Source organism: Podarcis liolepis (assembly GCF_965112155.1).
Source record: "Podarcis liolepis genome assembly, chromosome: 4".
Lineage (NCBI taxonomy): Eukaryota > Metazoa > Chordata > Lepidosauria > Squamata > Lacertidae > Podarcis > Podarcis liolepis.
This window is the reverse complement of record NC_139558.1, coordinates 104,477,727-104,502,591: the sequence shown is the minus strand read 5'-3', so window position 1 is coordinate 104,502,591 and position 24,865 is coordinate 104,477,727. Positions and strand designations below refer to the sequence as shown.

The 24,865-nt window shown below is 45.6% G+C and overlaps 1 protein-coding gene and 1 long non-coding RNA gene across 2 annotated transcripts in view; both read right to left on the bottom strand.

The window, feature by feature from the left end:
• Positions 1–943: 943 nt before the first annotated feature.
• The window catches only part of LOC310705492, a 110,864-nt gene continuing 86,942 nt past the window's right edge, over positions 944–24,865 (bottom strand). The window contains exon 2 of the long non-coding RNA XR_014525339.1: positions 944–1,101. This is a non-coding gene — a long non-coding RNA (uncharacterized lncRNA). The remainder of the gene's footprint in view (positions 1,102–24,865) is intronic.
• LOC310705135 (uncharacterized protein) lies at positions 8,749–23,112 on the bottom strand. Its single transcript, XM_083499616.1, has 5 exons — positions 22,623–23,112; positions 22,345–22,426; positions 21,978–22,060; positions 20,958–21,084; positions 8,749–10,268 (listed from the first exon to the last, which is right to left on the bottom strand). Exons 1-5 carry the CDS (start codon positions 23,022–23,024, stop codon positions 8,926–8,928), a joined length of 2,037 nt encoding a protein of 678 aa, XP_083355742.1. The 5' UTR covers positions 23,025–23,112; the 3' UTR covers positions 8,749–8,925.

Genomic DNA, 24,865 nt, shown 5'->3' with positions numbered 1-24,865 from the left:
GAAAAAAATCTTAAATTCACAGCGTGTATAACGTTGAAGGAGAACTTAATGAAGATGTTTTACCGATGGTATATAACCCCTGCAAAATTAGCAAAAATGTATAAAACTTGCAGTAAATGCTGGAAATGCAGGGAAAAAGAGGGATCCTTCTACCATATGTGGTGGGAAGGCAAAAAGATAAAAAGCTTTTGGGAAAGTGTATATAATGAAATGAAGAAAATTCTAAGATATACTTTTGGGGAAAAACCTGAGGCTTTTCTGTTAGGATTATCAGGAAGGGAGATAAAGAATACCGATTGTAAACTGTTCCAATATGCAACAACTGCAGCGAGAGTCCTGCTAGCCCAAAACTGGAAACAACAGAAAATACCGACAGTTGAGGAATGGAGAATGAAATTGTTAGACTAGGCGGAGTTGGATAGATTGACGGGGAAAATCAGATATTTAAGAGACCAAAGGTTCATTGATGACTGGGGGAAATTTGCGGAGTATCTGGAAAATATAAGTGAATGTCAGATAACGCTAGTTGGGTTTAAAAGAGCTCTGTGAAAAAGGTAGGAATATTGTCTGAAGAGAAATGGAAGAAAGGGGTCAAACAATGTCAATATAAAGCAAGAAATGCGAATTTTTTTAAAAAAAGGCTACGGATGATTTGCGGAGAGGCTGAAGGAAGTCCTAAAGAAAGAAATTTGTGATAACAAGATGTTGATCTTTTTTATTTCTGTTATGTTGTAAATTAATAAAAATCATATATGCAAACCCAATTTCCATCATCTAATTCTTGTTTTCCTTTATGTCCTTCCTAACAGGCCTCTGGCCTTCCTTAATTTTCTGTGGCATTGTAACTCCTCCTTCATTCTCTTCCAGATCATCATGTGTCTCTTGTTCCCCTTTCTCAGATTTCTCAGGTTTCTTTTCCTGCTCAGCTGCAAAAACTTTTAACTCCGCTTCAAGGACTTTTTGCTCAGGAACAAAGACTTGAGTCAAGTCCCTTCCAGTTTCAGTAAATTTGTTTACTGTTTCATTCAGCATAGTAGCCCTTGTAGCCAAAATATTACTTTGATCTTGAAGCTTTCCCAGGAGATAAAAAGTCCTGTTCAGCTCCATGAGTATTTTTCCACTTGCAGCCATTCTTGTAATGTCCCAAAACCCCCTCTAGAGGGATTATGGTTACTTAATATCCTTCCAGTTCCAACCCAAAAGTCAAAATAACTTGTTCTTCCTGTTTTCATTGTAACAAATCTAACCAGCAAAGGCACCAGAAACAAAGTTCTCTTTTTATTCCACAACTTTGACAGCTAATTTGACAGCTGTCAAAGTCTTCTGTATCTCTTCAACAGGCTCTCTCGCGGATCACTCCCGGTTCCCAGGGGGTTGCACTTCAGCTCTCAAAATCCACTCTTATCCTCCAGCAAAATTACTTGTACTTTCCAATCGTGAAATTAATAACTTTTATCCAATAAAGAAAAGGCTGTTCTCTCAACCTTAGTTATCTAGTCCTTGCTTTAAGTTGTTTACAAGGCGGGGAGACGGACTTCCTCTTTGCGCCTTCCCCAATCGTGCCAAATCCAAAAAGAAAATTTCCCTTTTAAGTCCAATTTCCGTATTACTCACGGGTTGTTACTTTTGATCCGAATGTTCAAAGGAAGAAGTCAGCACTCTCCGTCCATGGCATGCGGCTTCACTCAGCAGGGGAAGCAGAAGACTCTCAGCACCGCGCCGCTCCCCGTCCCCAGTTCCGTAGCCTTTAAAAAGGCTCCTTCGCGGGTCGGGGGGGCACAAGTGGTGCCCACCGAGTCACCACGTCCACAGGCTTCCGCTCCCGTGGTTTTTAAGGGTCCCCGCGTCGTCGCCGCGGCAGGATCCGACCCCTGATGAGCTGATTCCCTCCGGAGCTCGGAGGGAATCCGCCATTAGGCGATGGCGCTAACCCGGAAGTCTGATCTTGACTTCTCTTGACATGGCTCTTTCTTCTTCCTCTTCACACACTTCCACAACTGCACTCAGGACTCAAAATCTCTTCTCTCTTTCCCTCCTTCCCCTTCGTGGACCTGCTGGCTTGAACATGGGCGTCTTCCACAGGAACTGAAGTGGCACTTCCATCGTCTGCTCTGACAAAGACTCCCAATGCGCCACACCTCCTCCTCCTGCTTAACGTAAGTGTCTGGATGGCATCAGAGATGGTAAAGGAAAGCCAGGGACTCTGTGGTGGGGGCAGTGGAGGGCCGCTTTGGCCCAGGCTGGCCCCTGACTCTGAGATGCTCTTTCCTCCCGCAGGACCTCAGATGTTACGCCCTTTGGGAAAGTGGGGAGGAACAAGAACTAGCAGCCAACAGCATCCCTTCTCTGCTGGCCTTTGCCCGAAGTTCCCCCATCTCAGAGCAAGTAGCTCTCCCTCGTGGATTCAGTCCTTTCATCACTTCCATCTCCCCAACACTTCTTTAGTTGGACTTTCCTTTCTCGCAAGTCTTTTGGGTCCTTGTCTCCAGAGCAGGAGCAGGTGCAAGCTTCTTGCATCTTCCATGTGGGAGCCCTTTGGGTATTTGAAGACGGCTCTCAAGTCATGTCTCCGTCTCCCCTTCTCCAGGCTAAACATCCCCAACTGTGAAATCCACTTAAAAAAATAATAATAATATGGCCTTTTTGCAGTTTGGAAAATGGAGAGTAAATGCACTGAAAAGTGTGGTGGGAAGACTTTTAAGAAATTGGGATGAGTGTTCATGGTCCTATACCTGCCCCACAAAGAAATCTGAATTGGATAGAATCTGATCTCCGTGTGCAGAACCTTAGATTTGCCCCTCTTGAAATTCTTTCCTGCTCTGTGCCAGACTCCAAAGCTGGGCTTGGGGTTTTATGGGAAACCGAATGCAGAAGCAAGATCTGTAAGGGGGGGGGTGCTAAGAGCCCCTCCATCCTATGCTCAGGTTGTATATATGTGCAAATAAGACCAGGTATCCTGAAGACTCCACAGTCTCTGCTAACCTTCGTTCCCAGAAAACTAAACCCCGGGTAAAGAGAAGCACCCCTGGAGTTTCTTGTTGCACAGAGATTGGGGTGCTGGGTAAGAAAAGGACACACCCCAGAGGTCAGAGCAATGGCGGATCGTGGCATCTCAAATGGTGGTGCTGCCCTGTACGATGCCAAATTCTGGCACCACCTCCCCCTTGCCTCACGCTTTCCTCCCCCCCCCCAGCTTTATTAATATCCTTGCAATACATATATATATATATATATATATATGCAGGTTTTGGTGTCCTCGGGTGTCTTCCCGTGTAAAAGTTGGGGTGTCTAGGCGACGTTTCGACGAGGTCTCACTCGTCATCTTCAGGCTGGTGCTTTCGGCTTCTTGTTACTGGAACAGAGCGGGATCTCAGTGTTTGAGTTCCTATAAATACTGTAGAGGGGTGTGGTGTATTGCCTCAAAAGTTCTGGGCAGAGGGGAAGTTCCCAGGCTAGTGTTCTTTTCTTCTTTTGTTCCTTAATTACTTGAGGGATATCTTGAGTGATTTCTTGAGTGTATATATATATGCTTTCGTAGATTTTCACGGGTACAGGAATGCAGGTTTTGGTGTCTTCGGGTGTCTTCCCGTGTAAGAGTTGGGGTGTCTAGGCGACGTTTCGGCGAGGTCTCACTCGTCATCTTCAGGCTGGTGCTTACGGCTTCTTGTTACTGGAACAGAGCAGGATCTCAGTGTTTGAGTTCCTATAAATACTGTTGAGGGGGTGTGGTGTATTCTGGGCAGAGAGGAAGTTCCCAGGATAGTGTGACTTTTCTTCTTTTGTTCCTTAATTACTTGAGGGATATCTTGAGTGATTTCTTGAGTGATATTCTGAGTACCACTTAGGAGGGTCATTAAGAGTGGATTAGTTGCTAAAGCTTTCGTGTCTTGACCTCTTGAGCTTGTGAAGAGTTTTTCTGAGAAGATGGCTGTACTGCACTTAGTTGTGCTCTGGCTTGGCTTCGTGTATAGGGGCGAGCTGTGGTTTTGTGCCCTGTGCCAGTCAGATCTGTGTAGGGATTGCAGGGGGGTGTAGCATCCGGAGGTGCCACTATGGTTTGGCTACTGGATGGTGTCTGTAATTTATCTGTGGAGAGGGTCTGGGTTTGGGTCTGGTGTGGTTGATTGGTGATGGCGTTCTGTGTGCCTCTGGTTCTGGTGTCGGTTTTTGTGGGGAGGGCTAATTTCCAGATGTCTGGCAGGCGGGACGTGTCGTCACGCTTGTTCATGTTGTGAGGGTGTTTCTCTATCTCGATGGCTTCCATGATTATTCTCTTGTGGTGATGTTCCATGTTAAAGAGCAATTTGGAATCTGCAAAATTAATTTCGTGTCCTGTTTTGCAGATTCCAAATTGCTCTTTAACATGGAACATCACCACAAGAGAATAATCATGGAAGCCATCGAGATAGAGAAACACCCTCACAACATGAACAAGCGTGACGACACGTCCCGCCTGCCAGACATCTGGAAATTAGCCCTCCCCACAAAAACCGACACCAGAACCAGAGGCACACAGAACGCCATCACCAATCAACCACACCAGACCCAAACCCAGACCCTCTCCACAGATAAATTACAGACACCATCCAGTAGCCAAACCATAGTGGCACCTCCGGATGCTACACCCCCCTGCAATCCCTACACAGATCTGACTGGCACAGGGCACAAAACCACAGCTCGCCCCTATACACGAAGCCAAGCCAGAGCACAACTAAGTGCAGTACAGCCATCTTCTCAGAAAAACTCTTCACAAGCTCAAGAGGTCAAGACACGAAAGCTTTAGCAACTAATCCACTCTTAATGACCCTCCTAAGTGGTACTCAGAATATCACTCAAGAAATCACTCAAGATATCCCTCAAGTAATTAAGGAACAAAAGAAGAAAAGTCACACTATCCTGGGAACTTCCTCTCTGCCCAGAATACACCACACCCCCTCAACAGTATTTATAGGAACTCAAACACTGAGATCCTGCTCTGTTCCAGTAACAAGAAGCCGTAAGCACCAGCCTGAAGATGACGAGTGAGACCTCGCCGAAACGTCGCCTAGACACCCCAACTCTTACACGGGAAGACACCCGAAGACACCAAAACCTGCATATATATATATATATATATATATATATATATATATATATATATATAAACATCTTGTAAAATAGATTAAAGTTTCAATCACATATATACAGACACACAAAAAGGAACATATACCTGTCTTTTCTTACATATTTATGAACCTTACGCTTCAACTGTATTATTTTTTTATGTGATAGCCTATGTCCAGCTATATGCACTGCTACACTTGCAAATAGCCTTAAGAGAAGAAGAAGAAGAAGAAGAAGAAGAAGAAGAATAGTAGTAGTTAGTAGTAGTAGTAGTAGTAGTAGTTTGGATTTGGTATCCCGCTTTATCACTACCCGAAGGAGTCTCAAAGCAGCTAACATTCTCCTTTCCCTTCCTCCCCCACAACAAACACTCTGTGAGGTGAGTGGGGCTGAGAGACTTCAAAGAAGTGTGAGTAGCCCAAGGTCAGCCAGCAGCTGCATGTGGAGGAGCGGAGACGTGAACCCGGTTCACCAGATTATGAGTCCACCACTCTTAACCACCACACCACCCTGGCTCTCAAGAGGCCTGGCTCTCAAGGGGGGAATTGTTAAAATAATTTTTTAGGATATATTATATAAATGTTCCTAAATGTACCAAGCAAATACATATATAAATATATAAACCACATGTCCAAAACCCACAGGAAAAGCCCTAAAGCCATTTTGACTCTTTTACTCACCTCAAATATTTCTCTACAACAGTGTTTCCCAACCGGTGTTCCGCGGCACACTAGTGTGCCGTGAGCTGTTGGCTGGTGTGCCGTGGGAGGGAGGCGGGCGAGTCGGGCGGTGAGAGGCGGCGGCGGCGAGGATCCGCGTTGAGCCGGGGGCGGCTCCGCGGTGGTGGTGCCGAGGTTTCTCTCTCCATTCTCCCCTCACACACACACACAGGAAGATCATCTGACAGGACCCAGCCAATGGGGCGGCGGCGGGGCAGCGCGTGCAAAAGGGAGGAGCGCGAGACAGCGGATGAGGAGGCGGCCGGCATGTCCGGGCAGCAGCAGCAACAACAGCAGCAGCAACTCCCGGCGACGGCTCCTCAAGCCCCGGGCAACCCTACTCCCTCACCGGCCTCGGCCGCCCTCCTGCTCCACCCGCCACCGCCGGCCACCTCGGCCCCGCCGCCGCCCCCTCCTCTGCCCGCTATCGCCGCCACTACATCAGCCGCCGCCGCCGCCTCAGCTGCCGCCGTCCCTCAGTCCCTCGCTTTGCTGCCTCCTCCCCCCCCACCCCAAAGCTTGGAGGTTCCCCGGCAAGGGGGAGGGAAAAATTGAAAACTTTCACTTTCGTGCGTCCCTCCCGGCGTGATGCTGCGCGCTGACGTCACGGGGCTGTAATGGTGGTGTGCTGCGAGATTTTTTTCATCAAACAAGTGTGCCTTTGCCCCAAAAAAGGTTGGGAAACACTGCTCTACAAGGTCGAATGAAATGCAGAAACCTCCCCACTGTCTCTGTCCTCACAAATCCTGCCTTAAGGGCACATTTAAGGTGTGAATAGGGTGAGCCTGTGACCTGGCTCAGGAATGAAGTATTATCATTACAAAAGAATGTCCAGGCTCCCCAGGTAATCCAGTCAAGTGACAATTTACAGGTAACCTGGCAGACAAGGTAAAAACAACGCACTCAGATTTCTGTTGTAGACCGCTTTTTCTGTGACGTAGGTATGATGTATCTGGGGGGTAGTTTTGGGCCACACCTCTTCTGTGATGTATGTATGATGTTTCTGGGAGTGGTCTTGGACTCCAGGGCGGGCAATTAAAAATGTCTATATAAGGGCTTGCACACATGGCTCGGGGTCCTCCTCCTCTCTCCTGCGTGTGGGGGAGCACCCTCTTACAACAGTTAATAAAGAACAGGCTTACTAGCTGCTTTGCTTCTCAATATTCTCTGGTTGGTCTCTGCTGTTTTCTCCTACCGATAGAGAACCTACAAAAGGACTGTATAGGGGCCCTTGGGTACCCCATAAGCAAAAAGGAGCAGGTTTTTTTACTCATATCACCTGCAATCATGTGTGGTGTGTTAGCAATTCACTCCTCCGGTTGCTGGATATGTGGCTAGTATGTCGCATGCCCCTATTTACTTTCCTAGGCTTGGAAAGTGTAAGAACGGAAGTCAGTCTTATCTCTTTCGCTCTGCTGTGCTTTTGCACTCTTTGTCTCCCTGTCAGTTGCTGAAGAAGAGAGAGGATGCCATCATGATCCATTTCGTGTCATCTGCAAATGTGATAGCATCCCCTCATTTCCTTCAACCATGTCATTTATCAAGACGTTGTACAACAACGGGCCCAGGACAGAACCCTGCAGCACCCCTCTGGTCACTTTTCCCCAGGATGAGGAGGAACCATGAAAGAGTCCTCTTTGGGTTCGGTCAGTCAAATCCACCTAACAGTTACTTCATTCAGCCTCATTTTACCAGCTTCCTCACATAAATATCACAGAGGACTTTCTCAAAAGCCTTACAGAAATCGAGATGCACTACTTCCAAAGCAGCTCCCTGATCAACAAAGTTTGTAACTCCATCCAAAAAAAGAAAAGTAGAAAAGGAGAGATTTCTCTGGCTTGTCTTTTTATTATTATTATTATTTTTGAGAATGCCATGCTGTCATCCTGTATGTTTATATTGTAAAATCTTCAGATGAAGGGCAAATAAATTTTAAAAAGCATAAATGAGGATATTGACAAGCTGGAACATGTGCAAAGGGAGGTGATTTATGTATTTTTTAAATTGGGAAACCACCCGACCCAGTGGTGCCGAATTGAATAAAATATTGGTGGGGGGCCTTGCACAATCAATCACATGATGCATGCATGCCATTTGAATGGCAATGCCTATAATGATAGCGACTTTTTAAAAAAGTAATATTTTGAGCCCCTATTTCAATTTCCAAGCAGCTCCCCTTGCCCCAGAGAACACTTCTAGCATTCCATCTCCTTTACCTGTGGCATTGTTCAGCAGTGGGGAAAGTGACCTCTTCACACCGGATGTCCATTTGGTATGGCCCTTTCCAGGTTTTGTCCTGTCCATTGTGTTTGTCTTTCATTTGTTCTCCTGTGTGTGTTGCCAGTAGAAGCCACAATTCTGTGGGTAATCTAGGTGGTGCAGAAAGCACCTAGAAGCTCCCTAGAGGTTGAAGTGCCGATCAAATTTCAGTTTTGCGCTCTATAAATTCCAATTAGCAGTACTGGGGATGGTTCAGATTCTGGGGCAGTGCTTTTTGTCTGGGGTTGGGCTGAGAGTTAGGCTTGGATGGGCATTTTAGATAGTTAGCTACTTCAGAGAGGAAGGTGGGATTTTTTTTCCTGGGCAGGCTGTAAGTAGGATTCTTTACCTTTCTCTTGGTCTCCTGGGGGGGGGGGTGAGTCCTGGGGTCCCCTGCACAGTCTTGGCTCTCTGGAAATGTCACAGGGCCAGCCCACTTTCCCTTTAAAGGAAACTTGGGTCTCCAGCTGTTTTTGGACTACAATTCCCATCATCCCTAGCTAGCAGGACCAATGGGGAGGGATGCTGGAAACTGTAGTCCCGGGTGCTGCTGGGGACCCAAATTTGGGATAGCCTCCTTTAAAGCAACTTTTGTGTTTGGCCCGCAAAGATGGGACCTGTCCACGTTTGGAAAACCTGGGGGGTGGCCTCCTCAAATATTTTATTGGGGGGGGGCGCAAAGACCCCTAGGAATTTAAGAGTGGCTGTATTCCCTACACCCACAGGTCTCAGGAGACTTAGAACATAAAAACACAACATAAAAACACAAAACATCATATGTTAAAATAGCATTAGATGTCATTAAGAAAAAGCCTGGTTAAAACGGTGTGGATTTACCAGGCTCCTAAAGATGTATAATGCTTTTTCCAATCTTTGTATGGATTCTTTGATGGAAAGTGAGTTTAGAGCTATTAGTGAAGCTCTTTCCACATTCCACACACTGATAGGGTTTCTCCCCTGTATGAATTCTTTGATGGGAAGTGAGATGGCCACTCTGACTAAAGCTCCTTCCACATTCTCCGCACTGATAGGGTTTCTCCCCTGTATGAATTCTTTGATGGGAAGTGAGACTGGAACTTGTACTGAAGCTCTTTCCACATTCCACGCACTGATAGGGTTTCTCCCCTGTATGAATTCTTTGATGTTTAGTGAGATCGGAGCTTGTACTGAAGCTCTTTCCACATTCCACGCACTGATAGGGTTTCTCCCCTGTATGAATTCTTTGATGGGAAGTGAGATTGGAGCTTGTACTGAAGCTCTTTCCACATTCCACGCACTGATAGGGTTTCTTCCCTGTATGAATTCTTTGATGGGAAGTGAGATCAGTGCTCTGAGTGAAGCTCTTTCCATATTCCACACACTGATAGGGCTTCTCTCCTGTATGAATTCTCTGATGGGAAGTGAGATTGGCGCTCTTCCTGAAGCTCTTTCCACATTCCACACACTGATAGAGTTTCTCCCCTGTATGAATTCTTTGATGGGAAGTGAGAGAAGAGCTACTAGTGAAGCTCTTTCCACATTCAACACACTGATAGGGTTTCTCCCGTGTATGAATTATTTGATGGGACGTGAGATGGCCACTCTGACTAAAGCTCCTTCCACATTCTCCGCACTGATAGGGTTTCTCCCCTGTATGAATTATGTGATGGAAAGTCAGAGAGGAGATATTAGTAAAGCTCTTTCCACATTCAACGCACTGATAGGGTTTCTCCCCTGTATGAATTCGTTGATGGGAAGTGAGATTGGCGCTGTACCTGAAGCTTTTTCCACATTCCATACACTTATAGGGTTTCTCCCCTGTATGAATTCTTTGATGGGGAGTGAGATTGGCGCTGTATCTGAAGCTTTTTCCACATTCCATACACTTATAGGGTTTCTCCCCTGTATGAATTCTTTGATGGAAAGTGAGACTGCCGCTCTGCCTGAAGCTTTTTCCACATTCCATACACTTATAGGGTTTCTCCCCTGTATGAATTCTTTGATGGGAAGTGAGATGGGAGCTCTGATTGAATCTCTTTCCACATTCTATGCACTGATAGACTTTCTTTCCAATGATATTTCGTTGATGGGAAGTGGAATGGGAGTTTTGACTGCAGCTTTCTCCACACTCCAAATTTCTACATGGCTTCTCCTCCCTGGAGATTTTATCGTGGTCACCTTTGTTCTCAATTTCCGATTCATCACAATCTGCAATGGAGACAAAAAGGGATTAGAGCCTTAGGAACAAATAGAGAAGAACTGAAGGGAGTTGAGTGTGTGTTCATTAACTGTGTTGTTTGTCATTTACCAACATATTTATTATGAGATTCTGATGAGTTGTTGAATGTTGCCCTGTTTGATATAAAGTAGTGGTTAAAATTGTGGAAGACTTTTGGAAAAAAATGTAGTTCTTCTTTTGTAGTAATATTATAAATTTATATATCAATGGAAAGATAATTTGATCAAGAATGTAATCAAGAATGCAATCCAGCAAAGTTTGTTCAATTACCTATATTTTATCAAACCTTATAGCCAAAAAACCAGAAAAAGGAAGCACAACTTGCTTTGGTTGACTTTTGTCAGTGTCTTATGTGATTGCTATCAAGTTGGTCATTTAGTGAGGTTGAAAAACATAATCAAATTAAAGAAATGGCACAAAGAGTTGACTAATCACCCAGAAAGTGATGTAAAATTGTACTATTAAGTGAACAAGGCTACAGTTATGAAGAAATTAGATGAAAGATTGGGAAAAACTACACCAAAGCTGGCCTTTCTATATTTTTGAAGAGGTATAAGGAGACTCAGTCACTACAAAATCAGAGCGATAAAGGCAGGAAAAGGTGCACAAAGGCAAGTGACGATCGAAGAAGGAAAAGACTGTGCCTACATGACAGAAGAATATCATCTGGGTGGATACAAGATGACATGGTACAATGCAATGTGAAGTTGAGTGCAAGGACTGGTCTAAGATTAAACCCATGTTAACTGGACAGCAGAACAATGGAACAGTGTTATTTGGAGCAATGAGACCCAAATCTCCTTGCTTGGTAGTGATGGCATGAAATACCCCGAGGAGAAGAATCAGATAAGATTTACATCTTATTTGCATGACACTGACCGTGAAACACCCAGACAGTGTGATGATCTGGGGTTGTATGGCAGCAAAAGGTGTGGGCAGAATTTGCATCATTAATGGGAATATAAATGCTCCAAAATGCATAAACAAAATACTTGAGCCCAAACTGAAGTGTTCCGCAGGTGATCTTTTCCCAGATACTGAAGCATTTATACATATTTATATATTTTTATTTTTATGTATTATTTCAACAGGATTCAGCTCTATGTCATGTTGCTGCTGTGTGCAAAAGATGCTTTCAAGATAATGATATTTCACTGCTGGAATGGCCTGTGAACAGCCCAAACTTTAACGCAATCGGAAATCTATAGAGCCGACTAAAGAAACTTGTTAGTCAGAAGCAACCCAGCAATAAAGCCCAATTAACAGAGGCAATAATTCAGTCTTGGTTTCACATTATTACAGCTGCAGAACTAAAATCCTGGTTCACTTCATGGGAAGGCATTGTAAGGCCGTAATTAAAGCTAAATGTTACCAATGGTCACCAAAGGTTTCATGTTTTTTCTTTATGACTGCTGTTCTAATAAATACTCCTTCATAAAATTCATTGCATTACATTCTTCATTAAATTATCTTTCCATTGCTATATAATTTTATGGTATTACTCCACACAAAAGTGGTGTTATGAGCCATCAAACCTCAGAAATACACTTTTCACAAAAGGTTTCCACAATTTTGGCCACTAGGAGTTGTTCATTTTAAAGTTAAAGTTCTTTATATATGGGATCAGATTATTCTTATTTATGTTTCATGTTTATATGTGTGTTGGAAGCTGCCCAGAGTGGCTGGGGCAACCCAGCCAGATGGGCTGGGTAAAAATAAGAATTCTTATTATTACTACAGTGGTACAGTGGTGCCCCGCAAGACGAATGCCTCGCAAGACGAAAAACCCGCTAGACGAAAGGGTTTTCCGTTTTTCGCTGCTCTTCGCAAGACAAATTTCCCTATGGGCTTGCTTCGCAAGACGAAAACATCTTGCGAGTCTTGCGATTTTTTTCGCTTCCCCCTTTTTCTAAGCCGCTAAGCCGCTAATAGCCTTTTAGCCGCTAAGCCTTTAATAGCCGCTAATCCGCTAAACCGCCAATAGCGCTAATCCGCTAATAGGGTTGCTTCGCACGATGAAAAAACCGCTAGACGAAGAGACTCGCGGAACAGATTATTTTCGTCTTGCGAGGCACCACTGTATCTTGATTTAAGAACAGTCCTCTTCCGGAAAAGATTAAGTTTGTAAACCGAGGTACCACTGTATCATCATCATCATCACCACTGCTACTTCTACCTGAAATTCAGTAAGCTCTTCTCTGGGATGAATTTTGTTTGGCCCAGTCATGGCATCCCCTCCATCTCCAATGCCAGTTGTCTCTTTGGTCAACCCAAGATTGACAGGAGAAAAAACAAAAACAGAAAACCTGAAGCTACTTATCTTTCCTAACAATTCTGAAGCTGACATTTAAGATGGCCCGGGCAGTTCAGACCAGCCCAATCATGGTAGAAAAAGGAATAATTTGAAGAAAATTGTTCAAAAAACCCCCCTGTAATTTACTGTTTATTGTGGGGGTGTTAGGTTCCCAAGTGTTATAGGGGGCACTGTTGAGCTCTGTGAAAATAAATGAGGTTGGTCACATAGAGGTATTTTTTGAATTTCCATTCTGATAGGACGATTCCACAGGGAGCCTTACCATGAGAGGCCACGACCCCACGATTCTCCTCCATGACATCCTTATGCAGAGCTCTCTGGTCAGGATCCAGCAATGCCCACTTCTCGTCCGTGAAACGAACAGCGACATCTTCAAAGCACACTGGACCCTAAAAGAAAAAGGGAAATGTCCTCCTCTGAGACAGCAGAAATATGATCTGCTACACAATGCTATGTTGTTTCCTTCCTGTAAATTGCGGTGTTGTTTCAATAGGATTGCTTTGCTGTACATGTTAATTATGGGTGCTTAATAATTGTCGGGATCTATGCACCAAATGGAAATAAGACTGATTTTTATAAAGCATTGGAGGAAAAATTATTTGAATACATGGATCAAAAAATTATAATAATGGGAGACATGAATGGAATGGTATCATTGGAAATGGACAGACTAAGGGATGTAAAGAACAAAGAAGGGAAACTGCCAAAGACTTTTTTTACGATGATGGAGAATTGCAATCTGATTGACATTTGGAGACTTAGACACCCATTGGAGAAACAGTTCACGTACTACTCAGAACCAAATCAGTCAATGTCAAGAATAGATCAAACATGGGTATCAAACGAACTGACTCCAAGAAGTAAGTGATTTCAGATCACAACCCAATAAAAATGGAGTAAAAAGGCTTCGAAGAAAGATCTTTCAGATGGAGATTGAATGACTATTTGTTAGATGATGAAAAGGTTGTTGAAAAAGCACAAAAGAAATTATCCGAATACTTTTTGGATAACACCAACAAAGGTACTAAGATGAAAATAGTTCGGGATGCAAGCAAAGCAGTCATGAGAGGATTTTTTATCCAGCAGAATTCCCAGAAGAATGAAAACAAGGAAAAAAGGAAAAAAGAGATTTTAAGGCAGATTATGGACAAAGAGCAAAAATTGGTGAAAAAACCAAATAATGTAAAAATTAAGCAGGAAATCAAGATTCTTCAAACACAGTTTGCAATGATAATAAACAAGGAAGTCGAATGGAATATCAAAAGGTTGCGGCAGAAAAATTTTGAGTGTGCTAACAAATCAGGAAAATGGCTTGCGTGGCAACTTAAAAAGAGAAAGGAGCAGAATACAATTAACAAAATTAGGATAAATGGTGAAGAGATAGTAAACCCGAAAGAAATTAGGAAAGGATTCTTGGACTTTTATAGGCAATTATATAAGAATAAAGAAAGGAACAATATGAAGAAAATAGAAAGATACCTAAGAGACAAAATGGTGCAGAAGATCCCGACAGACCAAAAAGACCAGCTGAATGCCCCAATAGAAAAAGAAGAAGTAAAAGGCGATAAAAGAGTTGAAGAGAGGGAAAGCTCCGGGACCTGATGGATTTACATCCAGTTATTACAAGGAAATGAAAGATGTGCTGATGAGTCCCATGATGGAAGTTATGAACAATATTTTAAAAGAAAGAGACATTCCAGAAACATGGAAAGATGCATATATTACATTGATTCCCAAACAGGACTCGGATCTAACCCAAGTTAAAAACTATAGGCCTATTTCACTACTGAATACCGATTACAAGATATTTGTGGGAATTTTAGCGAAAAGACTGAAAAAGATATTAATAAGATTTATACACAATGATCAAGCAGGTTTCCTACCAGGCAGACAAATGAAAGATAATATAAGAAATATAATTAATGTTTTAGAATATCTGTCTGATAGGAATGACAAACAAGCAATATTAATGTTTGTGGATGCAGAAAAGGCCTTTGACAATATTATATGGGAATTTATGTTGAAAAACTTAGAATATATGGAGGTGGGGGAAGAGTTCTATAATGGTATAAAGGCAATCTATACAGAACAGAGAGCTAAATTGATAGTTAACAACGTTATTACTGAAGATATAAAAATATCGAAAGGAACAAGACAAGGTTGCCCACTTTCACCATTGTTATTTATTACGGTTCTGGAAGTCTTTTTAAATGCAATCAGACAAAATAAACAAATAAAGGGGGTAACAGTAGGTCAAAATGAATATAAAGTTAAAGCTTTTGCCGATGATTTGGTAATGACTATGGAAGAACCAACAGAAAGTATAAAAGAGGTGTTGGAAGAGATGGAACAATTCGGAAAAGTAGCCGGATTTAGATTGAATAAAAGAAAGACCAAAATGATCGTGAAAAATATGGAACAAACTAAGATTGAAATAATGCAGCAACAAACGGAGATAGAGGTGGTGAAAAAAGTAAAATACTTGGGAATTTGGTTAACATCTAAGAACATTGATTTGTATCAAAGTAATTATATCCCGGTTTGGAAGGGAATAAAGAAGGATCTGGAGGTGTGGAGCAGAATGAAACTATCATTCTGGGGAAGAATATCCACAGTAAAGATTAGCGTGCTGCCAAAGATGCTATTTTTATTCCAGACTATACCAGTTGTAAAGGGTATAGGAATCTTTAAAGAATGGCAAAGAGTGATTTCAAGGTATATCTGGCAGGGGAAGAAGCCAAGAATAAAATTTAAGTTACTGACGGATGAAAAAGAAAGAGGTGGCTTTGCCCTGCCAGATATGAAATTATATTATGAGGCAGCATGCCTTTGTTGGTTAAAAGAATGGATAAAACTAGAAAACAAGGATTTACTAGATCTAGAAGGTTTTGATAATAGATTTGGCTGGCACGCATATCTATGGTGTGATAAGAAGAAAATTCACAAAGGTTTTGGAAACCACATCTTCAGGGGTTCTTTAATAGAAGTATGGGATAGATATAAAAATATATTGGAACCAAAAATCCCACATTGGTTATCTCCGCTGGAGATAATGGCTGTTAAGAAAATTAATATGAGAGGTAAATGGAGTACATATGGTGAATTGGTAATTAAAGAAGGAGGAAAATGGAAATTGAAACCATATGAACAAGTTAAAGATCAGGTATATGATTGGCTGCACTATCTTCAAGTAAATGAAATGTTTAAAAAAGATTTGAAGGAAAGGGGCTACGTAGAAAAAGAATCAAACTTTCAAAGGGACATAATAAATAATGAATATAAAACGCTGTCAAAAATGTATAAGGTATTGTTGGAATGGCATACGAAAGATGAAGAGGTTAAAACGGTAATGATACAATGGGCAAAAGATTTTGGGTATAACATTCAATTTGAGGAATGGGAAAAATTGTGGAAAGAGAATATAAAATTCACCACATGCATGTTACTGAAAGAAAATGTTATGAAAATGTTTTATAGATGGTATATTACACCAGTAAAGTTAGCTAAGATGTATAAGATGTGTAACAAATGTTGGAAATGCAAAGAAAAAGAAGGGACATTTTTTCATATGTGGTGGGAATGTAAGAAAGTGAAAAGCTTTTGGGAAATGATATACAATGAAATGAAAAAGATGTTAAGATATACCTTTGTAAAAAGACCGGAGGCTTTTCTCTTAGGGATGGTAGGAAAGAATATAAGAAGAAAAGACTGTAAACTCTTTCAGTATGCGGTAACGGCAGCCAGAATCCTGATTGCCCAGAAATGGAAACAAGAGGAAATACCGACGATAGAGGAATGGAGACTGAAATTAACAGACTATGTGGAATTGGATAAATTAACTGGGAAAATTAGATATACCAAAGACCAAAAGTTCATCGAAGACTGGGGAAAGTTTGTAGATTATCTGAAAAACATATGTGGTGTGAATACAACGCTAGCGGGATTTCAAGAGGCACTGTAAAAAAGGAGAAGTATTGTCAGCAGTAAACAGTGGGAGAAGGGAAGTGTAATGGCAACACGAAAGGAGGAATGTGTAATTTCAGTTATGAATACGGATGATTGCCAGAGACGCTGAGGGAAGTTCAAAAACAAATAAGAAGTATTTTGTTGTATTTTGGAAAACTGTATAAATGTTTGAAAATTAATAAAAAAATTATGAAAAAATAATAATTATGGGTGCTTATTTTATTCTGCATTTTAATTATGGGTATTCGTCTCTGTGCAAATAGGTGGTACTCCACATGTGGTTTTCAAATCATTCTGCCTATGCAGGGATTCCAGTTTGCCAGATGGAAGGATCACTTTCTCCTCTCCTCATGTGCTGTTCTAGGGAGTTCCCTCCCAATGCTGTAAAGCCAAATTCAAGGGGTTCCTGGGAGCATGGAGAGGGGGAGGAATGGGGGGCAGGCCCCATTTTCCATCCGATGAGGCTGGTTAGGTGAATCCAGGCCACTATTTGTTCTCATTTGTCCACTCCTTAGAAAACAATTTTAGCATTCAGTGATCAATCTACAATTAAAATAAGCCTATTTTGGTCTCCTGGCTCTGAGAGACAAGCAGGGAGGGTGGCTTCTGGCAAAAGGAGAGGGAGCCCCCCGGTGGCTCCTCCTTCTCCTGACTCACCTCTGCCTCTCGACCTCCCTCCTCCCACTCGCCTCCTTCCTCTTCTGCCTCTGATTCTGGACTGCATTCTGCCACAGAGTCTCCCAGCTCACTAAGCCCTGTTACCCCTTCAGCTTCTGACACCTCCTCTTCCCAGACTTCTCCCTCTTCTCCCTCTGACCGCCCATCCTTCCTCCACCTTCACTCCTTGGGCTCTGAGCCATCTTCCCTTCCTGGTTCCCCGGCTGCTTCCTCCCACCATTCCTCTGTGCCCAACCAGTCCATGACATTGCTCCATCCCTCGGCCTCTGTCCCCACAAGGCAGCTTCCCCTGACCTGATCTGGTTCCACAGCCGCTGCTTCCCTTCTGCGCCCATGAAAAGACGGATCAGGAGGTCCTGCTGGCATCATTCTGTCACCTGCAAGAGAAAAAAGGTAATCAGGATGCCAGGTGTGCCTGTTTCACTCACAGGTGAAACACGGCATCTCTAACTGCAGATGGGCCTTTGAGAAAGACTTTCCGTATTTTTCACCCTACAGGACGCACTTTTTCCCCTCCAAAAATGAAGGGGAAATGTGTGTGCGTCCTAGGGGGCGAATGCAGGCTTTCGCTGAAGCCTGGAGAGCGAGAGGGGTCGGTGTGCACGGACGCCTCTCAATCTCCAGGCTTCAGGAAGCTATCCGCAAGCCTTGCAAGCCTGGCGGGAGGTCCCGCCGGCTCGCAAAGCTTGCGGGCAGCAACCTGCAGCCCACAAGCTCGGGGGATAGTGGGGAGGCGGAGCGCCACCACCCCGCTATTCCCCGACCTGATCTGGAGGCTGGCGGGGGGGGGGGGAGAAGCAAGCTTGCTTCTCCCCATCGCCAGCCCCATAAGCTCGGGGGATAGCGGGGAGGCGGAGCGCCATCACCCCGCTATTCCCCGACCTGATCTGGAGGCTGGCGGGGGGGGAGAAGCAAGCTTGCTTCTCCCCATCGCCAGGCCCATAAGCTCGGGGGATAGCGGGGAGGCGGAGCGCCGCCACCCCGCTATTCCCCGACCTGATCTGGAGGCTGGCGGGGGGGGGGGAGAGAAGCAAGCTTACTTCTCCCCATCGCCAGCCCCATAAACTCGGGGGACAGCGGGGCAAGCCGCTGCCCCACGGAGGCTAGAGAGGATGTCCCTGAAGGCAGAAGAGGGAGACGGAGTGCTCCGTCTCCCTCTTCTAGCTTGGGGATGGCTGCGCAAACCTGGGGGGGAAATAAATTTCCCCCCCTTGATTTCCCCCCCAAAAAGCTAGGTGCGTCCTATAGGGCGAAAAATACAGTACCTACTGAGAGTATTTGGGGGTTTGTGCCCATTTCATATGTATGTTTGTGCAGAAATACATCTCCCTTCCTCTGGACCCTTGTTCCCAACTGTTTTTTTGAAAAGGAGGAGGAGGAGGAAGAGGAGAAGAAAGAAGTCTATATCCTTCTAGCAATGCAAAATGTGGAGGCAACTGAAGGGATTTCTTTGAGATCAACCTGGTTTCTGCTGCCTTCCAGTCAATGCACGAAGTCAGAACCGACAAGGGAGTTATTTGTATCTTGTGAAAAATGGATGTTTAGCTCTAGTGGGGGCCCTCACCTGGGGGTCCGCAGGAGTTGCTCCCCACCCCCACCCCCACCCTACTCCCTGCTTCTGTCTCCTTTTCTGTACTCTCTGCCGCTCGCCAGACAGATTCCTGGGGTGGGGTCCCTTTTTCTTTGCCCTGAGGGCCAGGTATGTATCTGGCCAACCCCAGAGGGCCAGGTGAACAGCCTGGGAACTTTAACCCAAACGGAAATCTTTGGAGCCGACTAAAGAAACTTGTTAGTCAGAAGCAACCCAGCAATACAGTGGTGCCTCGCAAGACGAAATTAATTCGTTCTGCAAGTCTCTTCGTCTTGCGGTTTTTTCGTCTTGCGATGCACGGTTTCCCATAGGAATGCATTGAAAATCAATTAATGCGTTCCTAGGGAAACCGCCTTCAGACCAGGTCCAGGGACAGTCTGTCCCCGGACCTCTTCTGAAGGCTGGGGGGGGGGGACAAGGGCTTTTCTTCCCACCCCCAGCATTTAAAAAACCCCGGGACAGCGGAGGACTTCTCCGCTGTCCGGGCGATCTTAAAATGCTGGCGGGCGGCATTTTAAAATCGCCCCGGACAGCGGAGGACTTCTCCGCTGTCCGGGGCGATTTAAAAGCCCCTGGGAAGGCAGGCAGGGGGGACAAATACTTTTGCCCCCCGCCAGCCTTCAGAAGAGGTCCTGGACCTCTTCTGAAGGCGGGCGGGGGGGCGAAAGTCTTTGCTCCCCCCCGCCTGCCTTCAAAAGGTATCCCCGTGGCGGTGGGAGGTGTCCCCTGCCCCCCGCCCGGCTTCGGAGCACCGGGAGAAGCGATCTCCCCGCAGCCCCTTGCTGCAAAAGACGGCAGCAAGGGGCTGGGGGGAGATAGCGATCTCCCCCCAGCCCCTTGCTTCAGAAGAGGTCCGGGGGCAGCGGAAAGCGAAGCGCTTCTTCCCCGCTTCCCCCGGACGTCTTTTGCAGCAAGGGGCTGCGGGGAGATCGCTATCTCCCCGCAGCCCCTTGCTTCAAAAGAGAAGACCCGCTGTCCCCGGGGCAAGCTTCGTTTTGCGAAGCAAGCCCATAGGGAAATTCGTCTTGCGAGGCAACTCGAAAGCAAAAAAACCTTTCGTTTTGCGAGTTTTTCGTCTCGCGAGGCATTCGTCTTGCGGGGTACCACTGTAAAGCCCAATTAACAGGCAATAATTCAGTCTTGGTTTCACATTATTACAGCTGCAGAACTAAAGACTTGGTTCACTTCAAGTGAAGGCGTTGTAAGGCCGTAATTAAAGCTAAACATTACCAATGGTCACCAAAGGTTTCACGTTTTTTCTTTATGACTGCTGTTCTAATAAATACTCCTTCATAAAAGTCATTGCATTACATTCTTCATTAAATTATCTTTCCATTGCTATATAATTTTATGGTATTACTCCACACAAAAGTGGTGTTATGAGCCATCAAACCTCAGAAATACACTTTTCACAAAAGGTTTCCGCAATTTTGGCCACTAGTATAAGCTGTTCATTTTAAAGTTAATGTTCTTTTTATATGGGATCAGATTATTCTTATTTATGTTTCATGTTTATATGTGTGTTGGAAGCCGCCCAGAGTGGCTGGGGCAACCCAGCCAGATGGGCTGGGTAAAAATAAAAATTCTTATTATTACTACAGTGGTACCTTGATTTAAGAACAGTCCTGTTCCGGAAAGTTTGTAAACTGAGGTACCACTGTATCATCATCAGCAGCAGCAGCAGCAGCACTGCTACTTCTACCTGAGATTCAATAAGCATAGTTCTTCTCTGGAACGGATTTTGTTTGGCCCAGTCATGGCATCCCCTCCATCTCCAATGTCAGTCGTCTCTTTGGTCAACCCAAGACTGACAGCAGCAAAAACAAAAGCAGAAAAACTGACAGAAGCTACTTATCTTTCCTAACAACTCTGAGGCTGACATTTAAGATGCCTGCGCAGTTCAGACCAGTCCAACTGTGGTAGAAGGAGGCAGAACTGGAGGAAGATTGTTCACAGAAAAAACTGTTATTTACTATTTCTTATGGGGGTGTTAAGTTCCCAGGTGTTATAGGGGGTGCTGTTGAGATCTGTAAAAATATATGAGGTTCGTCTCATGGAGGTATTTTTTGAATTTCCAGGCAGATAGGACGATCCCACAGGGAGCCTTACCAAGAGAGGCCACGATCCCACGATTCTCCTCCATGATGTCCTTATGCAGAGCTCTCTGGTCAGAATCCAGCAACGCCCACTCCTCGTCCGTGAAACGAACAGCGACATCTTCAAAGCACACTGGACCCTAAAAGAAAAAGGGAAATGTCCTCCTCTGAGACAGCAGAAATATGATCTGCTCCACAATGCTCTGTTGTTTTCTTCCTGTAAATTGCGGTGTTGTTTCAATAGGATTGTTTTGCAGCACATTTTAATTATGGGTGCTTATTTTATTCTGCATTTTAATTATGGGTATTCGTCTCTGTGCAAATAGGTGGTACTCCACATGTGGTTTTCAAATCATTCTGCCTATGCAGGGATTCCAGTTTGCCAGATGGAAGGATCCACTTTCTCCTCTCCTCATGTGCTGTTCTAGGGAGTTCCCTCCCAATGCTGTAAAACCAAATTCAAGGGGTTCCTGGGAGCATGGAGAGGGGGAGGAATGGGGGGCAGGCCCCATTTTTCATCCGATGGGGCTGGTTAGGTGAATCCAGGCCACTATTTGTTCTCATTTGTCCACTCCTTAGAAAACAATTTTAGCATTCAGTGATCAATCTACAATAAAAATAAGCCTATTTTGGTCTCCTGGCTCTGAGAGACAAGCAGGGAGGGTGTCTTCTGGCAGAAGGAGAGGGAGCCCCCGGTGGCTGCTCCTTCTCCTGACTCACCTCTGACTCTCGACCTCCCTCCTCCCACTTGCCTCCTTCCTCTTCTGCCTCTGATTCTGGACTGCATTCTGCCACAGAGTCTCCCAGCTCACTAAGCCCTGTTACCATTTCAGCTTCTGACACCTCCTCTTCCCAGGCTTCTCCCTCTTCTCCCTCTGACCGCCCATCCTTCCTCCACCTCCACTCCTTGGGCTGAGACATCTTCCCTTCCTGGTTCCCCGGCTGCTTCCTCCCACCATTCCTCTGTGCCCAACCAGTCCATGACATTGCTCCATCCCTCGGCCTCTGTCCCCACAAGGCAGCTTCCCCTGACCTGATCTGGTTCCACAGCCGCTGCTTCCCTTCTGCCCCCATGAAAAGGCAGATCAGGAGGTCTTCCCGGCATCCTTCTGCCACCTGCAAGAGAAAAAATGTAAACAGGACGCCAGGAGTGCCTGCTTCCCTCACAGGGGAAACAGGGCATCTCTAACTACAGATGGGGCTTTGAGAAAGACTTACCTACTGAGAGCATTTGGACGTTTGTGCCCATTTCATATGTTTGTTTCTGCAGAAATACATCTCCCCTCTTCTGGACCCTTGTTCCCAACTGTCTCCCCCCAAAACAAGGTGAAAAGAACCCTCAGATGAGTTGGAAAACCAACAGAATGAGACCAGTGGAGAAAAACCACCTTCCTCCTTACCCAGTGGCCTCTCTCTGGTGTCCAACGGAGGCCTCTCTGCCTCACAGGAATCCAGGTCCATTTCTGCAAAGAGATCCTTTCCCTGAAAAAGAAACAAGGATTCAAAACAGAGAATGGGGAGAAATATTAGTAAAAGAATGACAAAGACTTGAAGGGTGTGAGATCTCATTCCATGGATGCCTTCCCAGAAAACGGATGGGCCATCAGCAGACCATTATGGGATGTTCTCCATCCTGTTTGGAGCCCCTTGGGAGTATCCAGAGGAAAGTCTCTCTCACCTGCTTTCTCTCCTCTGCCTGACTCAGGAGGAAACCTTCGGCCAGGGCCACCGCTTGGGAACTGGTCTCCACTCCGCATTCCCTCACCCAGCTCTCCATCTCTGGTGGAAGGACAGCCAGGAACTGCTCCAAGATCACCAGGTCCAGCATCTCAGCTTTCGTGTGCCTTTCTGGCTTCAGCCACTGACGGCCAAGGTGGTAGAGTCGGCTGCAAACCTCTCGGGGTCCTTTGGCCTCCTGGAAGCAGAACTGCCTCAACTGCTGGCTCTGCCCCTCTGAGCGGAGGGTGCCCTCCTCACCCAGGATCTTCTGCACAGAGTTTTCCCAGAATCCCCCACTGCTCCCAGTTTGGATGGCATGGCCTCTTCCTGCTTCAGGGCCAGCTGAGTCTCGCTCATCCATCTGTGCTCTCAGGAAGCCTCTGAGAGATCGGAAGGAACCCTTTGGTCTTCTGCCAAGTTCTGCCTGTGCTAATGAGGTGCTAGCAAATCCTACAAAGCAAATACAATGTTTTGTTACAAAATCTGAAGGACAGGGGTGGAAATGGTTCCCTAAGCAAGCATGGATGAGTCTTGCTGGGAACCAGGGCTGGACTGCACCGCATCTCAGACCATGAGATATCTTTTTGAAAAGAAAGAGGAGGAGGAAGAGGAGAAGAAATAAGTCTCTAGCCTTCTAGCAATGCAGAATGTGGAGGCAACTGAAGGGATTTCTGTCAGATTAATCATCCTGGTTTCTCCTGCCTTCCAGTCAATGCATGAAGTCAGAACTGAATGACAAGAGAGTCATTTGTATCTTGTGATAAATGGATGTTTAGCTCTAGTGGGGTCCTCACCTGGGGGTCCTCAGGAGTTGCTCCCCACCCCCACCCCCACCCTACTCCCTGCTTCTGTCTCCTTTTCTGTACTCTCTGCCGCTTGCCAGACAGATTCCTGGGGTGGGGTCCCTTTTTCTTTGCCCTGAGGGCCAGGAATGTATCTGGCCAACCCCCAGAGGGCCAGGTGGGCGAGGCCAAAGACATCTCCCTTGATTTTTTTTTATTTATTATTATTCTGTTAGATAACGTAACCCAAACTCGTTGCAATGCAGCAGCCAGACTATGGCCTGGGATCCCTCTCTTTATTCCTGGCCTCTCTTTCCTTCCTTCCTTCCTTCCTTCCTTCCTTCCTTCCTTCCTTCCTTCCTTCCTTCCTTCTTTCCTCCCTGTAGTTCTTTTGGGGGGGGCTAGTCCACCTCCTCGTCCAGCTTTGGAAAACAATTTGCACATGTGCAGTGACCCTGAGAGACACAGAGTTAAAGTCCCAGGGACTCCTTTGTTTGAAGATGGGAGATTTCGTGGGAGAGTCATTGTTTTTTCTGAAAGGGGGGGGGGAGGCAGAAGGGCAGATGAGTTTGGGACCCTCTGATCTGCAGGAAGGAGAGCGTGGCAGACCTGGCCCCTCCCTGGCAGGACCCTCTCCTCCCTGACTTGGGGTCCCCCCCCCCCGCAGGAGCAGATCAGGCCCCCCCAGGCCCCCTCCCCTGCTGCAGCCCTGGGACCCCCACCAGATCCCAGAGAGAGAGGAGACTCACCAGATCCCAGAGAGAGAGGAGACTCACCAGATCCCAGAGAGAGAGGAGACTCACCAGATCCCAGAGAGAGAGGAGACTCACCAGATCCCAGAGAGAGAGGAGACTCACCAGATCCCAGAGAGAGAGGAGACTCACCAGATCCCAGAGAGAGAGGAGACTCACCAGATCCCAGAGAGAGAGGAGACCCACCAGATCCCAGAGAGAGAGGAGACTCACCAGATCCCAGAGAGAGAGGAGACTCACCAGATCCCAGGAGGGGGAAGCGATGCAGCCCTTGCAGGAGACATCAAAGCAGGAAAGGACTGGGGAGGGAGGGGCCTTGGCTCTGGAGGACTTGCCCCCCCTTGCTTCCTGGCCTCTCTAGGAAGGCAGCTCAGTTCTCTTTAACCCTTGCCAAGCCAAGTCTGCCCAGCAGACAGAACCTTGGCAGAACCTCAGATTTTTATTATTTCTTATGGATTAAGGGGGGGCAGATGCCCAGATATCCTTTTGGGGGTGAAAGCAGAAGAAGAGCTTGCAGGGAAAAGGGCTTTGCAGGAGGCAAGGAAGCTCCTCCTAGAATTCAGGAGTGGAGAGATAGGAGGGGATCCCAGGGTCATCTAGTCCAACCCCCAGCAAGGCAGGAATCTCAGCTAAAGCATCCATGGCAGATGGCCGTCCGATCTCTGCTG

Coding starts and splice junctions, on each gene's coding strand:
- LOC310705135 (XM_083499616.1), bottom strand. CDS start 23,024: ATGGATGAGCGAGACTCAGCTGGCCCTGAAGCAGGAAGAGGCCATGCC. Junction 22,061..22,344: donor CACCAGAGAGAGGCCACTGG/GTAAGGAGGAAG, acceptor TTTCTCTTGCAG/GTGGCAGAAGGATGCCGGGA. Junction 21,085..21,977: donor CGGCTGTGGAACCAGATCAG/GTCAGGGGAAGC, acceptor TTTTTCTTTTAG/GGTCCAGTGTGCTTTGAAGA.